This window comes from Macaca fascicularis, chromosome 7 (genome assembly GCF_037993035.2).
Source record: "Macaca fascicularis isolate 582-1 chromosome 7, T2T-MFA8v1.1".
Classification (NCBI taxonomy): domain Eukaryota; kingdom Metazoa; phylum Chordata; class Mammalia; order Primates; family Cercopithecidae; genus Macaca; species Macaca fascicularis.
This window is the reverse complement of record NC_088381.1, coordinates 27,173,328-27,187,722: the sequence shown is the minus strand read 5'-3', so window position 1 is coordinate 27,187,722 and position 14,395 is coordinate 27,173,328. Positions and strand designations below refer to the sequence as shown.

Here is a 14,395-nt window from a genome sequence, read left to right as displayed (position 1 = left end):
AAAACTTTGTTCTTTATGTTTCTGTATTGTTTTTATTGGAAAGTCAGTAAATAGGGAATAGAGATGCTTACTTCTCAATAAGTTGACTTTGAAAGTGGTTTTTTAAATTAATATATTTCTGTGTTCAGGGATTAGATTATATATTGCCAGTGAGGTACCTGGGGATTAGGAAAGAAGAGGCAAGTTAGATGAGACTGACTCACTACCTACTGTGCTAACAAGGCACCAGGGAAGCATGTTATAATTTAGGGTATGTGGGCTATCGTTTCATTAGATTACAGTTGCCAGGGTAAGCAGATCCTGGGGAAGAAAGAGGCTTTCTCCACCATCTATTCTGCTGAGGCTGCTTCAATTTTCTCTCTACACAGCCCTAACCTCTTAGACCCAGAACTTTTAAATTCCTAGAAGAAAAGGGGCCTAAATATATCTTACATACTTTTCCTTTCCCCCCTTCATTTAAATTGACTAAAATTAACTGTTCAACATCTTCATCTTACATTTCATGTAGTGAACTGCTTAATAAATGTTATCTGTCTTGATTTGGCTTTTGTTTTTTCCCCTAGAATTGCTGCAAACTAGTGACCTTAAATCTAGGAGATACCTTTGGCAATTAGAAGACCTCAAAATGGTTTTGGGTCTTGAAATGGCTTGTAGAGTATCAGCAGGTTTTTGATTTATTTTATTTTATTTTTGAGACGGAGTCTTGCTCTATTGCCTAGGCTGGAGTGCAGTGGCACGATCTCGGCTCACCAAAGCCTCCGCCTCCCAGGTTCAAGCAATTCTCCCACCTCAGCCTCTCAAGTAGGATTGGGATTACGGGCACACCACCACACCCGGCTAAGTTTTGTATTTGTAGTAGAAACAGGTTTTTACCATGTTGGCCAGGCTGGTCCCGAACTCCTGACCTCGTGATCCACCTGCCTTGACCTCCCAAAGTGCTGGGATTACAGGTGTGAGCCACCGTGTCCAGCCTAGGTTTTGATTTTGTAAACTGTCACCATTAGTTGAGACAGTTGTCAGCCAAAAGCCTCAGCTCATGTTGTATTCTTTCTGCCTGGCAAGTCAAGAGACCCTATTTGGAGATGATTCCACCCTCTTGTTCTTCTTCCAAAAAACACTAAAGCCTTCAGAACCACTTTTCAAAAATAGGAACATTTATCTTGCTGATCTTTCCTTCTTCTAATTCTTGATGAAGGAAAGGAAAAAAGTGCATCTCTATACCAAAATTTAATCACTAGTCTAAAAGTCCGTAACAGTCTTCACAAAGGCATTACTTTTTTCTGTTTTTAGTAATTGTATCTGAATTGCTGAAACACTGAAAGCATTTAAACAGTTTCTTCATCCTTCATTTCCAAATATAAGACAATTTTTTATGAGAATATAGGCAGAGCTGAAGTGACCATTTGAGAAAAGTTTAACTGGTAATTTCTGTTTTTGGGGGGTGGGGACGGAGTCTCACTGTGTCACCCAGGGTGCAGTGCAGTAGTGCAATCTCGGCTCACTGCAAGCTCTGCCTCCCGGGTTCACACCATTCTCCTGCCTCAGCCTCCTGAGTAGCTGGGACTCCAGGCGCCTGCCACCACGCCCAGCTAATTTTTTGTTTTATTATTTTTTAGTAGAGACAGGGTTTCACTGTGTTAGCCAGGATGGTCTCGATCTCCTGATCTTGTGCTCCACCCGCCTTGGCCTCCCAAAGTGCTGGAATTACAGGCGTGAGCCACTGTGACCGGCCAGTAATTTCTTTAAAATAGTCTATAGCAAATGTTTTTTTTTTTTTTTTTAACAGAGTCTCACTCTGTTGCCCAGGTTAGAGCGCAGTGGCGCAATCTTGGCTCACTGCAACCTCCGCCTCCTGGGTTCAAGCAATTCTCCTGCCTCAGCCTCCCAAGTAGCTGGAACTACAGGCGCCTGCCACCACGCCCGGCTAATTTTTGTATTTTTATTAGAGACAGGGTTTCACCATCTTGGCCAGGCTGGTCTTGAACTCCTGACCTTGTGATCTGCCCATCTCAGCCTCTCAAAGTGCTGGGATTACAAGCGTGAGCCGCCACGCCCAGCCTAGCAAATGTATTCTTGGTTTTGTTTTCAAATATCATTTGGCCTCAAGTTCATTTTTTGTAGAAATTATTATAATGTTTCCAAAGTTTGAATTATCTTACGGTTATTTCAAGGTGTCAATAATATCACAGTGTCCGGGAGCCAGCAGGTATTATCACAGTGACTCATGAGGCCATTTTTAGTTTTCCCACTTACATGATTGGACACTGCCTGGAATAGTGTCCTGGAATAAGTGTCAGGAATATCTTCCTTTTGTTCTGGAGTTCTCACTGCCATGAAGGGCAGTATTCATATTTGGAAATGGAGATAATGGAAGATCTGGAGAACACAAATGGGCTCTGAGTCACGTGATTAGACTTCCTTAGAGGTTCAGTGTCACCCTATCTCCTTAGAAGTGTGGATGTTGAACCAGAACAGTGCTCCTGAAGGAGTGATCAGTTTCATAGAGCAATCTGTGTTTTTTAGAAAAACTCAGAATCCTTTTGCTAATGTAGTGAATATTGGGGGCAAGTTGAAATTTTGCATTTCCTAATGTCTTTTATTTATGCCTAGACGATGGACCATCTGGATTATGCAGCAAATGAAGAAAACCCTGCATTGACTGGTGAACAGATTGTCCAGCAATAATATGTGGAGCTGCTATAATGTGTCATTGATTTTCTACAAATAGACTTGGACTTTTTAAATTGACTTTTGAATTGACAATCTGAAAGAGTCGTCAATGATATGCTTGCAAATATATATATATATATATATATATATATATATATTTTTTTTTTTTTTTTTTTTTTTTTTTTGAGACAGAGTCTTGCTCTGTCGCCCAGGCTGGGGTGCAGTGGCCGGATCTCAGCTCACTGCAAGCTCCGCCTCCCGGGTTTAGACCATTCTCCTGCCTCAGCCTCCCGAGTAGCTGGGACTACAGGCGCCCGCCACCTCGCCCGGCTAGTTTTTTGTATTTTTTTTTTAGTAGAGACGGGGTTTCACCGTGTTAGCCAGGATGGTCTCGATCTCCTGACCTTGTGATCCGCCCGTCTCGGCCTCCCAAAGTGCTGGGATTACAGGCTTGAGCCACCGCGCCCGGCCGCAAATATATATTTTTATGAGCTGGTACTGACAGTTACATCATAAATAACTATAATGCTTTGCTTTTAATGTTAAAGTTGTGCCTTCACATTAAATAAAACCTGGCTGTGTAGTTTCCGAGATATATATACTATATACAGTATATTTTTCTAAAAAAAAAATGCCTTGACCCACCGCTATACTTTTTTTTACTGAAATCTGTTTCTTTCAGCTCTGATGGTAGATAAAAGTAGTTACTATTTCTGAATGAGTTTTACTGTAAACAGTTATGCAAATTGGCCAGGCGCGATGGCTCACGCCTGTAATCCCAGCACTTTGGGAGACCGAGGCAAGCGGATCACGAGGTCAACCCCTCTCTACTAAAAATACCAAAAATTAGCCAGGTGTGGTGGAGGGCGCCTGCAGTCCCAGCTACTTGAGAGGCTGAGGCAGGAGAATGGCGTGAACCCGGGAGGTGGAGCTTGCAGTGAGCCGAGATCACGCCACTGCACTCCAGCCTGGGCGACAGAGTGAGACTCCATCTCAAAAAAAAAAAAAAAGATTTATGCAAATGATATCTCTTCTACAGAAATAACTGTTTAACACCATGCAAGAAGGTGGTTTAACAGTGAAAATTAGGCCGGGCGCGGTGGCTCAAGCCTGTAATCCCAGCACTTTGGGAGGCCGAGGCGGGCGGATCACAAGGTCAGGAGATCAAGACCACAGTGAAACCCCGTCTCTACTAAAAATACAAAAAATTAGCCGGGCGCGGTGGCAGGCGCCTGTAGTCCCAGCTACTCAGGAGGCTGAGGCAGGAGAATGGCGGGAACCCGGGAGGTGGAGCTTGCAGTGAGCCGAGATCGCGCCACTGCACTCCAGCCTGGGCAACAGCGTGAGACTCCGTCTCAAAAAAAAAAAAAAAAAAAAAAAACAGTGAAAATTTGGACCTTATATCACTGCAGAGGTTAGAAATATATAATTTTGGAATAAATATAAGTGCATATTTTTGTAGTATTTTTTAGAACCCAATTCTTTCATAAACTTGATAACTGAAATTACTTCAGACTGCATGTGTATTATATTAAGAACATTTTTCCAGGTATAGAGAAACATACTATATAGAACTAGTCACTAAAAGGAGACAGAAACTGAAATCTAGTTTTCATTGGTTTGCTGACCTTTTTTTTGAAAATGTAGCTTAAATTTCAATACTAACATTCAGTTTCACTTTGGTATTTCTGATCTTTGAAATTTGGTTCTGCTGATGTTAAGGTTTGATTTTTTTTTTTAAATTATTTTTCTTAGGAAATTATTAATACATATGGCTCATTGTTGAATACAACATTCCTAACATTATCCCACATTCCCCCACCCCCACCCATTATCGTTTTTTCTTCCTGATTCCCACCCCTTGCCCCTTAGGTAATGACTCTTAAGCTTGGTGGAGGATGTACAAAGTGCAGTTCAGAGAAAAGAATTGGCAACAACAGCAAGAGACTTGGTGTTAGTCTCAGTTTAATTACAATACAAGGAAGAGTTGAGTAATTTGCTGCAGCTCAAGATGACTGTATCTCAGTTTTCTCATCTGCAAAATGAGTAGGTTAGACCAGCTAATCACTCTGGTACCTTCCAACTTGAAAAAAATTTTTTCCTCATTCTTTGGTAAATTTTAGATGTGGCCTGATCATTCTCCTGGAAGTCAGAGGTCAAATTATCTTTCCATGTTCTTTTATTTTATCTAAGAAATTCCCAAATGACAAGTGATAACAAAGGCAGCAGGATTTTTCATTTTTCTGTAAATAATGTGTAAACTATGTGAAGAGAACTATATCTTTCATCTAAGGCCAGTTCAACTTATTAAAAATAGAACTAATGCCTTTGAAAATGGATCAGACCTTTGATATTTGAACTAAATTTTGTGTTAGAGACTTGTAAACAATTGTTCGCTTTTGCTGAATAAATTGCAAACAGAGAAGCTCCACTGACCGTCAGTCCCTCTGCTTAATGCGGTCAGGGGTCCTTTCAATTTATGGCAAATGACTTATCTGACAAGAGTTAATTTTGCATCCATTTTATCAACTTCGAATTTTTTCCAAGAAATCTGATTTATTTGGCAGACTCTGAGAGAGAGAACAGATTAAGTGCCATTTTAAAACTCTTATTTTCATTTATAATAATAAAATATTTGCCAAAATACAACTTTTTTTGTAAAATTATCTGTACCCTCATCCAAGCTTTATGATGTTTGATAGCCTCAATCACATTTTATGAAGAATGTTAAAGAAAAATTATTTTTTTTACTACACTGAAATAAGATAATTTCTTTTTTTTTTTTTTTTTTGAAATAGAGTCTCCCTCTGTCACCCGAGCTGGAGTGCAGTGGCGAGATCTTAGCTCACTGCAACCTCTGCCTCCCGGTTCAAGCAATTTTCCTGCCTCAGCCTCCCAAGTAGCTGGGATTATAGGTGTGTGCCACCACACCTGGCTAAATTTTGTATTTTTAGTAGAGATGGGGTTTCACCATGTTGGTCAGGCTGATTTTGAACTCCTGACTTTGTGATCCGCCCGCCTCGTCCTCCCCAAGTGCTGAGATTACAGATGTGAGCCACTGTGCCTGGCGAAATAAGATAATTTCTCATAATAATTTGGTTTCATATGACTGGAGTCATAATTAATATTTTAACTTCATCATCTAGATGTATCTCCTCAGTAGCATAGTAACTGGTACATCCAGAAATCTGAAGTCTGAGTTACTTGATACAAATTCTACTTTATCTAACCATTAGTTATTAAGGAGGTAAAATCTTGTTCTAATTTGCTATTAAAATCTTATTGGTTAAATAGAAATAAGAAAAAGCATAATTACTCAAGTTTCTTCATCCTCAGTGTCAACTTTATGTTGTAATTAAATGTGTAGCAACCAAACTGACAGTAGTGATTAAGAAATTAAAGTACAGAAATGTTTTATTTGGGGACTCAAAATGAACAAAAGATAGATGAGATGAAAATTTGACTTAAAAAGCTGTCATCTCTTCCTCTCTTGCCCTCCCACTACCAATAACTTTCAGGGGAAGGGAAGCTGGTCTTTTCCCTAAACATGTCTTTAAAATGATGATACACTGTATTTATTAATTCTGGATGCAAAAAAAAAAGTTCTTAGAAAATCCCTATGAACATTTTTGTGGCTTCTCAACAGAAATCACTATCTCAAATTGTAACATAGATTACTTTTATCTCTGTTTAGTTTACCAAAAATAAATATGAGGCCTGTGGGGAAAGGCGTTGATATTCTAATACATTATATTTTCTTCTAGCTTGTAGTTTTTTTTTTTTTTTTTTTTTGAGACAGAGTTTCGCTCTTGTTGCCCAGGCTGGAGTTCAGTGGCATGATATCAGCTCACCGCAACCTCTGCCTCCCAGGTTCAAGCATTTCTCCTGCCTCAGCTTCCCGAATAGCCGGGATTATAGGCATGTGCCACCATGCCCAGCTAATATTGTATTTTTAGTAGAGACAGGGTTTCTCCATGTTGATCAGGCTGGTCTGGAACTCCCAACCTCAGGTGAGTCACCTGCCTCGGCCTCCCAAAGTGCTGAGATTACAGGTGTGAGCCACCGTGCCTGGCGCTTGTAGATTTTTTTTTTAGATTAGCAATTCCTTATTAGTAGAATCTGCAATTTATTTCTCTTTTAAAGAAAGAGAATTTTAACCCATTTGCTATTGGCATTCATATATTTTACTTACATGTCCATAGAGATTTTACTGAATTGATACATTTACAGTAAATACAAATGAGCTTTCCAGTTTTCTTTGCTCTTTCAATTTATGCTTTAGTATAAGCAAAAATTATTTTTACATTTTTAAATATTGTTGTGGGTACATGTAGGTGTATATATTTATAGGGTGCATGAGATGTTTTGATACAGGCATGCAATGTGAAATAAGCACATCATGGAGAATGGGATATCCATTCCCTCAAGCATTTATCCTTTGAGTTATAGATGTATTTTACATTTGTCTAAAAAATATTTGAACTAAGGCTGGGTGCGGTGGCTCACGCCTGTAATCCCAGCACTTTGGGAGGCCAAGGTGGGTGGATCACGAGGTCAGGAGTTTGAGACCAGCCTGACCAACATGGTGAAACCCTGTCTCTACTAAAAATACAAAAATTAGCCAGGCGTGGTGGGTGTGCCTGTAATCCCAGCTACTCAGGAGGCTGAGGCAGGAGAATCGCTTGAACCCAGGAGGCGGAGGTTACAGTGAGCTGAGATCACGCTACTGCACTCCAGCCTGGGTGACAGAGCGAGACTCCATCTCAAAAAAATATATATAATATATATTTATTAATATAAATTAGTTCAAATATATGTATTTATATTTATATATATAAATTAGTTCAAATATATATTTGAACTAATTTACTTAAGCTTGATCTCTATAATTTCAGCCTGATCTTAACCAATGAAACTTCAAAAACAAAAACTGTACTTCAGTCTATAATTGAATGGAGTTCAGTGTAGACTAGTACAGTGGAATGTAGTGGTCTGAAAGGCTTTCATTGTCAAGGAAAAAGGTTGAATTTATTTAAGATGTTGCCAAATAACCAGTTCTACAGTTAAAAAAAAATTCATTAGCAGTGCCCTATTTACCTCAGAGGAAATAAAGGTTAGTGACAGTAATGCAAATAAAACCAAAATATTGAATATAAGCTAGGTCTGGTGGCATGCACCTGTAATCCCAGCTATTTGGGAGGCTGAGATGGGACGGTCTCTTGAGTCCAGGAGTTTGAGGCTGTAGTGAGCTGTGATTGTGCCTGTGAACAGTGACTGTACTCCAGCCTGGGTGACAGCAAGATGCCGTCTCAAATAAATAAAGATATATAACATAAAATAAATAACTTTATACATTTCCTGGAGGAAAAGTACTCTAAATTCAAGAGATCTGAATCAAATTACTCAACCTTTTGGAATTTGATCGTCTACTGTAATACTCATATGTGAGATTACTTAATTTTCAGAGTAAAAAAAATTGACAGGGTAATACATAGGCCATATTATAGTGAAGATCATAAGTATAAATGTCCTTGTTTAATCTTTCCATACTTAGGACAGCCTCTGTATATAAAATGTTCATTGGGAGAAAAATTATTTTTAAAACTAAATTTTTATAGTAGTCCTCCATTACTGGCAATTAAGGAGCAACCCACAAAATGTAGAATATTTAATGTCATCATGTGGTTCTTTGATTAGGCGTAAAAAGTATTGCAAGCAGCTTTTCTATTCCTTTGGAATATGAATCTTTTTAATGTCTAAAGTTAACCTGCAACATTTTCTAGTAGGATAAGTCAATGTAAATTAGGTAATTTTTGCCTGTTTTATACCTTCTGTTGCATTTTGTTCAAATGAAAACATTTTTAAAAACATGTGATTGAATTTTTACTTCTCAGATAATTGGTTTGAGTGTGAAATTTCTTTTTTAACACTTTGATATGTAAGTTAGTGTAAATTAATACTTTTATAACACTATTAGGCTTTATATTTTTATGGAATGTTTTAAAATTTGAAATTTTTGAAGTGTTAATTTAGCAGTACTTTAAACTATCATTATGTGCCAATACTGACAAGAAAAACAATTTTTTATGTATTTAATTTACTATGGTATTCAATAAATTCTATTTTAAAATAAAATTTGGATTTGTTTTATTTTGAATGATGAAAAAATAATTGAAAATGAACTAACTGTACTAGATCATGTTCATATAACACAAAAATGGTAATAATTGCTTAAGAAATTATGCAGTTATTTAGGTCTTACAAATTATCCTTAAAACCTAGATTCTGGCCGGGCATGGTGGCTCACACCTCTAATCCCAGCACTTTGGGAGGCTGAGGTGGGTGGATCACGAGGTCAAAAGATGGACACCATCTTGGCCAACATGGTAAAACCCCATCTCTACTAAAAATACAAAAATTGGCTGGACGTGGTGGCATGCGCCTGTAGTCCCAGCTACTTGGGAGGCTGAGGCAGGAGAATCGCTTGAGCCCAGGAGGCGGAGGTTGCAGTGAGCCGAGACTGTGTGTCATTGCACTTCAGCCTGGCGACAGAGCAAGACTCCATCTAAAAAAAAAAAAAAAAAAAAAAAAATGTACTAAGGTCTATACAGGCTCTGTTTTACCAAAAAAAAAAGGCCCACCCCTTCTGATGAACAATCCTGACATTTGCATTTTTGCTGATGTTCCCAGAAATTACCAAGATCCTTGCTGCCATTGTACTTTCTTTTTAATTTAGATGAGATTGGCCTTGATATGTATTGTAGTTTGTCTTGATGATATGTTGAGAAAATCCTGTTCTCTCCATACAGGAACCTTGTGTCATACCACAGGCCCATATATCTGGAAAGATACATAACTTTCCAGAAACTGGAAAGAGTGTCTTTTTTTTAGGGAGAAAGGAAGTAAGATGGCTAGGGCACAGGAGTGACGACTTTTCCATGTACACTGTTCTTTTTCTTGTATTTAATTTTTTGAAAAATAGAGACGCCTAGACTGGTCTCAAACTCCTGAGCTCAAGTGATCTGCATCAGCCTCCCAAAGTGCTGGGATTACAGGCATGAGCCATCAAGCCCAGCCTATACTCTTGCTTTCTGCATTTTCTATCGTATGCTTCTGTTATGAATTTAAAATACAAATACCATACAAATCTACTGAGTTAATTTTTGGGGGGTGTTATAAAATTAATTCATTTAAACATTCAGACTGAATTATTTTTCTCTTAATAAATATTCATACTAACAGCTGGTTAAATAGTAAATTATTCATATCTTTTTCTTTTGTGTTTTTGAGACAGTCTTGCTCTGTCGCCCAGGGTGGAGTGCAGTGGCGCAATCTCGGCTCACTGCAACCACCCCCTCCCGGGTTCAAGTGATTCTCTTGCCTCAGCCTCCCGAGTAGCTAGGAATCCAGGTGCAGGCCACCACACCCGGCTAATTTTTTGTATTTTAGTAGAGACGGGGTTTCACCATGTTGCCCAGGCTGGTCTTCAACTCCCGAGCTCAGGCAATCCGCCTGCCTCGGCCTCCCAAAATGCTAGGATTACTGGCGTGAGCCACCACGCCTAGCTAATTTTTGTATTTTTAGTAGAGACAGGATTTCACCATCTTGGTCAGGCTGCTCTGGAACTCCTGACCTCGTGATCTGCCTACCTCAGCCTCCCAAAGTGCTGGGATTACAGGCGTGAGCCACCACGCCCGGCCAGATCAATAGTTTTAAACTTTATTTTTGTTGTGGCACTTACCCTACTGACCCACAACAAATTAAAAATAAAGCAAAAATTAAAATATCACTGAAAAGCATTAGTGCTAGAAAATGAAAGCAATGACCATTCTAGGTAACACTGATGATAAAATGTTCTCTCTAAAAAAATTTTGGAAATTCCAATTACCTGTATATGAGCACTTAGAATAGAAGCAAAATTGCACTTGTAGCAATAGCCAGACTTCTTAGCAGAGTTCTGGAGAGAGATCGCTGTAAACTATAGTAAGGCACTAATTCTTTCTTCCTTAGGAGGCTATGGGTAAATATTACAGTTCTTAGTCAGCTAAAACTGAATGTCTATGGTTTGGCATATCACTCTGTTAAAAGCAATTTAACAATTCAGATTGGCCGGGCGCGGTGGCTCAAGCCTGTAATCCCAGCACTTTGGGAGGCCAAGACGGGCGGATCACGAGGTCAGGAGATCAAGACCATCCTGGCTAACACGGTGAAACCCCATCTCTACTAAAAAATACAAAAAAAAACTAGCCGGGCGAGGTGGCGGGCGCCTGTGGTCCCAGCTACTCGGGAGGCTGAGGCAGGAGAATGGCGTAAACCCGGGAGGCGGAGCTTGCAGTGAGCTGAGATCCGGCCACTGCACTCCAGCCTGGGCGACAGAGCCAGACTCCCTCTCAAAAAAAAAAAAAAAAAAAAAAACAATTCAGATCAGAGAGTCACTTCTCTAGATTAAGTGGGAAAAGGTACCAATTGGCTTCTAATTAATAAGCCACCTGTAAATAGGCTCTGCTACCTATTTAATTTTATAGAAAACCAAATAATTTTTTTATAAACGTGAAAAATGTTTCATCCACAAATGTATTAATATGTATGTGCAATACTTTTCAACCGAAGCCTCACCAACTATTGACCAAATTCAGTCCTGAATGCAGAGAAATAAAATATACAAAGGCAATTCCCAAGTCCTCTCCATTCTGTCTTTCAGATGTCTCTCAAAAGAGTTCCAGGAATCACCATCCCTACTGCCACTAAATCAACTTAATCTGTCTGTACTGTAACAGTTTCTTAATGGGTCTTCCAGCCATTAATTGTGCCATTGATTCCCTTTCCACATCATAGCCAGTGATCTTTCCAAAGTTGAAATCTGATCATTCAACTACAGTGCTTTAGAAAAACCCTTAACAGCACCTAATTTATCGAAGAATAGTCCAAAATCGTTAGCGTGATTTTTTTTTGTTTTTGAGATGGAGTTTATACTACGGGAAATTAAGTTGGAGATGAACAGGGGCTACACCAGTCAGACCTTAAAAATCACATTAACAGTTGAGCGCGGTGGCTCACGCCTGTAATCCCAGCAGTTTGGGAGGCCGAGGCGGGCAGATTCACCTGAGGTCGGGTGTTCGAGACCAGCCTGATCAACATGGAGAAACCCTGTCTCTACTAAACATATAAAATTAGCCGGGCATGGTGGCCCAATGCCTGTAATCCCAGCTACTTGGGACGCTGAGGCAGGAGAATCGCTTGAACTCGGGAGGCAGAGGTTGCAGTGAGCTGAGATCGAGCCATTGCACTCCAGCCTGGCAACAGAGTGAGACTCTGTCTCAAAAAGAAAAAAGAATGAGACAAGGCTTGGCTTAGTGGCTCATGCCTGTAATCTCAGCACTTTGGGAGACTGAGGTGGAGCCCAAGATCAGCCTGGGCAACATGTGGGACCCCGTCTCTAAAAATAAAATTAAAACAAAAAGAGAGGGCTGGGCAAGGTGGCTCACACCTGTTATCCTGACACTTTGGGAGGCCAACGCAGGTGGATCACCTGAGGTCAGGAGTTCAAGACCAGCCTGGCCAACATGGTGAAAACCTGTTTCTACTAAAAATACAAAAAATTAGCTACGCATTGTGGCAGGCACCCATAATCCCAGCTACTCGGGAAGCTGAGGCAGGAGAATCACTTGAAACCAGGAGGCGGAGGTTGCAGTGAGTCGAAATCTTGCAGTGAGCAACAGAGCAAGACTCCAGCTCAGGGAAAAAAAAAAAGAGAGAAAGGAAAAATAAAAACAGTGAGACATGTAGGTATACACTTATACACATAAACACCCATATAGTAACTCTGAATCGATGCCATTTATCTTGCATTTTAGGATATTCATTAGCTAATCTTACAATGTTATTTTATTATAATAAGTTGACATTAACAATGTTAATATATCATAGAAATTTGATTATATCCAGTATCAGAAAATCAAATTTTTTTTCTTTTTTTTTTTTTTGTTGAAATAGAGTCTCACTCTGCCGCCCAGGCTGGGGCTGGAGTGTGGTGATGTGCTCTCAGCTCACTGCAACCTCCGTCTCCCAGTTTCAAGCAATTCTCCTGCCTCAGCCTCCCAAGTAGCTGGGATTACAGGTACCTACCACCACACCTGGCTAATTTTTGTATTTTTAGTAGAGATGAGGTTTTACCATGTTGGCAGGGCTAGTCTTGAACTTCAGGTGATCCACCCGCCTTGGCCTCCCAAAGTGCTGGGATTACAGGCATGAGCCACCCTGCCTGGCCCCAACAATAATATTCTTAATCAACATGGGGCTTTACTAAATTCAAAGGGGAATTTCTCTCTATGGTTACTGGTAATTTGTCCTGGCTTTTGCCCAAATCTAGTCACCGGGGACAGAGTTTTCAAGCTTTAGGAAGAAACTTTCTTCCCTTTTAGAAATAAACATGGGCCAAAGAAAGGGTTATTAAAAGTGGGAAAATAGGCCGGGCACAGTGGTTCACGCCTGTAATCCCAGCACTTTCAGAGGCCAAGGTGGGCGGATCACGAGGTCAAGAGATCAAGACCATCCTGGCCAACATGGTGAAACCCCGTCTCTACTAAAAATACAAAAAAAAAAATATATTAGCCGGGCATGGTGACACGTGCCTGTAATCCCAGCTACTCAGGAGGCTGAGGCAGGAGAATCGCTTGAACCCGGGAGGTGGAAGTTGCAGTGAGCCAAGATCACACCACCGCACTCCAGCCTGGAGACAGAGCAAGACTCCATCTCAAAAAAAAAAAAAAAAAAAGGTGGGAAAATATGTTTAAAATTTTTTTAGTTGTATATTGTGAAACTGATTAGCATATCACATATAATACAATTGAAAGAAGACTGATTTCATTCTCTCAATTAATCAAGAAATACTTATTGAATACTTATGATATGCCAGCCACTGTACTAAGGTACTGGGGTTAGAGATTAATATTTGAAACATTCCAGGTATTTTTAGTTGGCATTTTATAAGCTTTCCACTAGCAAATGAGGGTAATTCTTTTGAAAGAGTCCCTAAGAAAGAAAATCCATTAATCCTCTATCCAAAGTACAGCAAAATTTGTTGGAACTGGTTTAATCACCTTCTGCTTATATAAACAAAGGCTTCTGTAGTCATTTGCCAAGCATTTATGTGTCTGAGTTTAAATGACAGAGAAAGTTACATAAAATGGACATTTCATATATTGACTCTTTGTTTTCATGCTTTAAACAATTTTAATTGTTTTAATGTTGTCGACATTCTAAGTCATTTCTTTTTAAAATTTTTTCTTAAGAGTCAGGGCCTTGCTTTGTTGCCTAGGCTGGAGTGCCCAGGCTGGAGTGGCATGATCATGGTTCAGTGCAGTCTCAAACGCCTGGGCTCCAGTAATCTTCCTGTCTCAGTCTCCCATGTGCTAGGATTACAGGCGTGGTCCCTGTGCCTGGCCCTAAATCATTTCTTTTTATTTATTTTTATTTGTATATATATATTTTTTGAGACAGCATCTCACTCTGTCACCCACGCTGAAGTGGGATGGTGCGATCACAGCTCACCGCAGCCTCGACCTCCCCTGGTGATTCTCCCACCTCAGCCCCCTGAGTAGCTGGGACTAGAGGCACATGCCACCATGCCCAGCTAATTTTTGTAGAGACACAGTTTCGCCATGTTGTGCAGCCTGGTCTCCAGTTCCTGGGCTCAAATAATCTGCCCATCTCAGACTCCCAAAGA

The 14,395-nt window shown here is 39.9% G+C and overlaps 1 protein-coding gene across 5 annotated transcripts in view; it reads left to right on the top strand.

The window, feature by feature from the left end:
• SPPL2A (signal peptide peptidase like 2A) overlaps positions 1-2,763 on the top strand; it is a 59,939-nt gene extending 57,176 nt beyond the window's left edge. For all 5 annotated transcript variants that reach the window (XM_045395455.3, XM_045395454.3, XM_073995802.1 and 2 more), the window contains one exon: positions 2,611-2,763. In XM_045395455.3, the coding sequence (XP_045251390.1) occupies positions 2,611-2,685 (75 nt within the window). In that variant the 3' untranslated portion in view covers positions 2,686-2,763. The remainder of the gene's footprint in view (positions 1-2,610) is intronic.
• Positions 2,764-14,395: the final 11,632 nt, after the last annotated feature.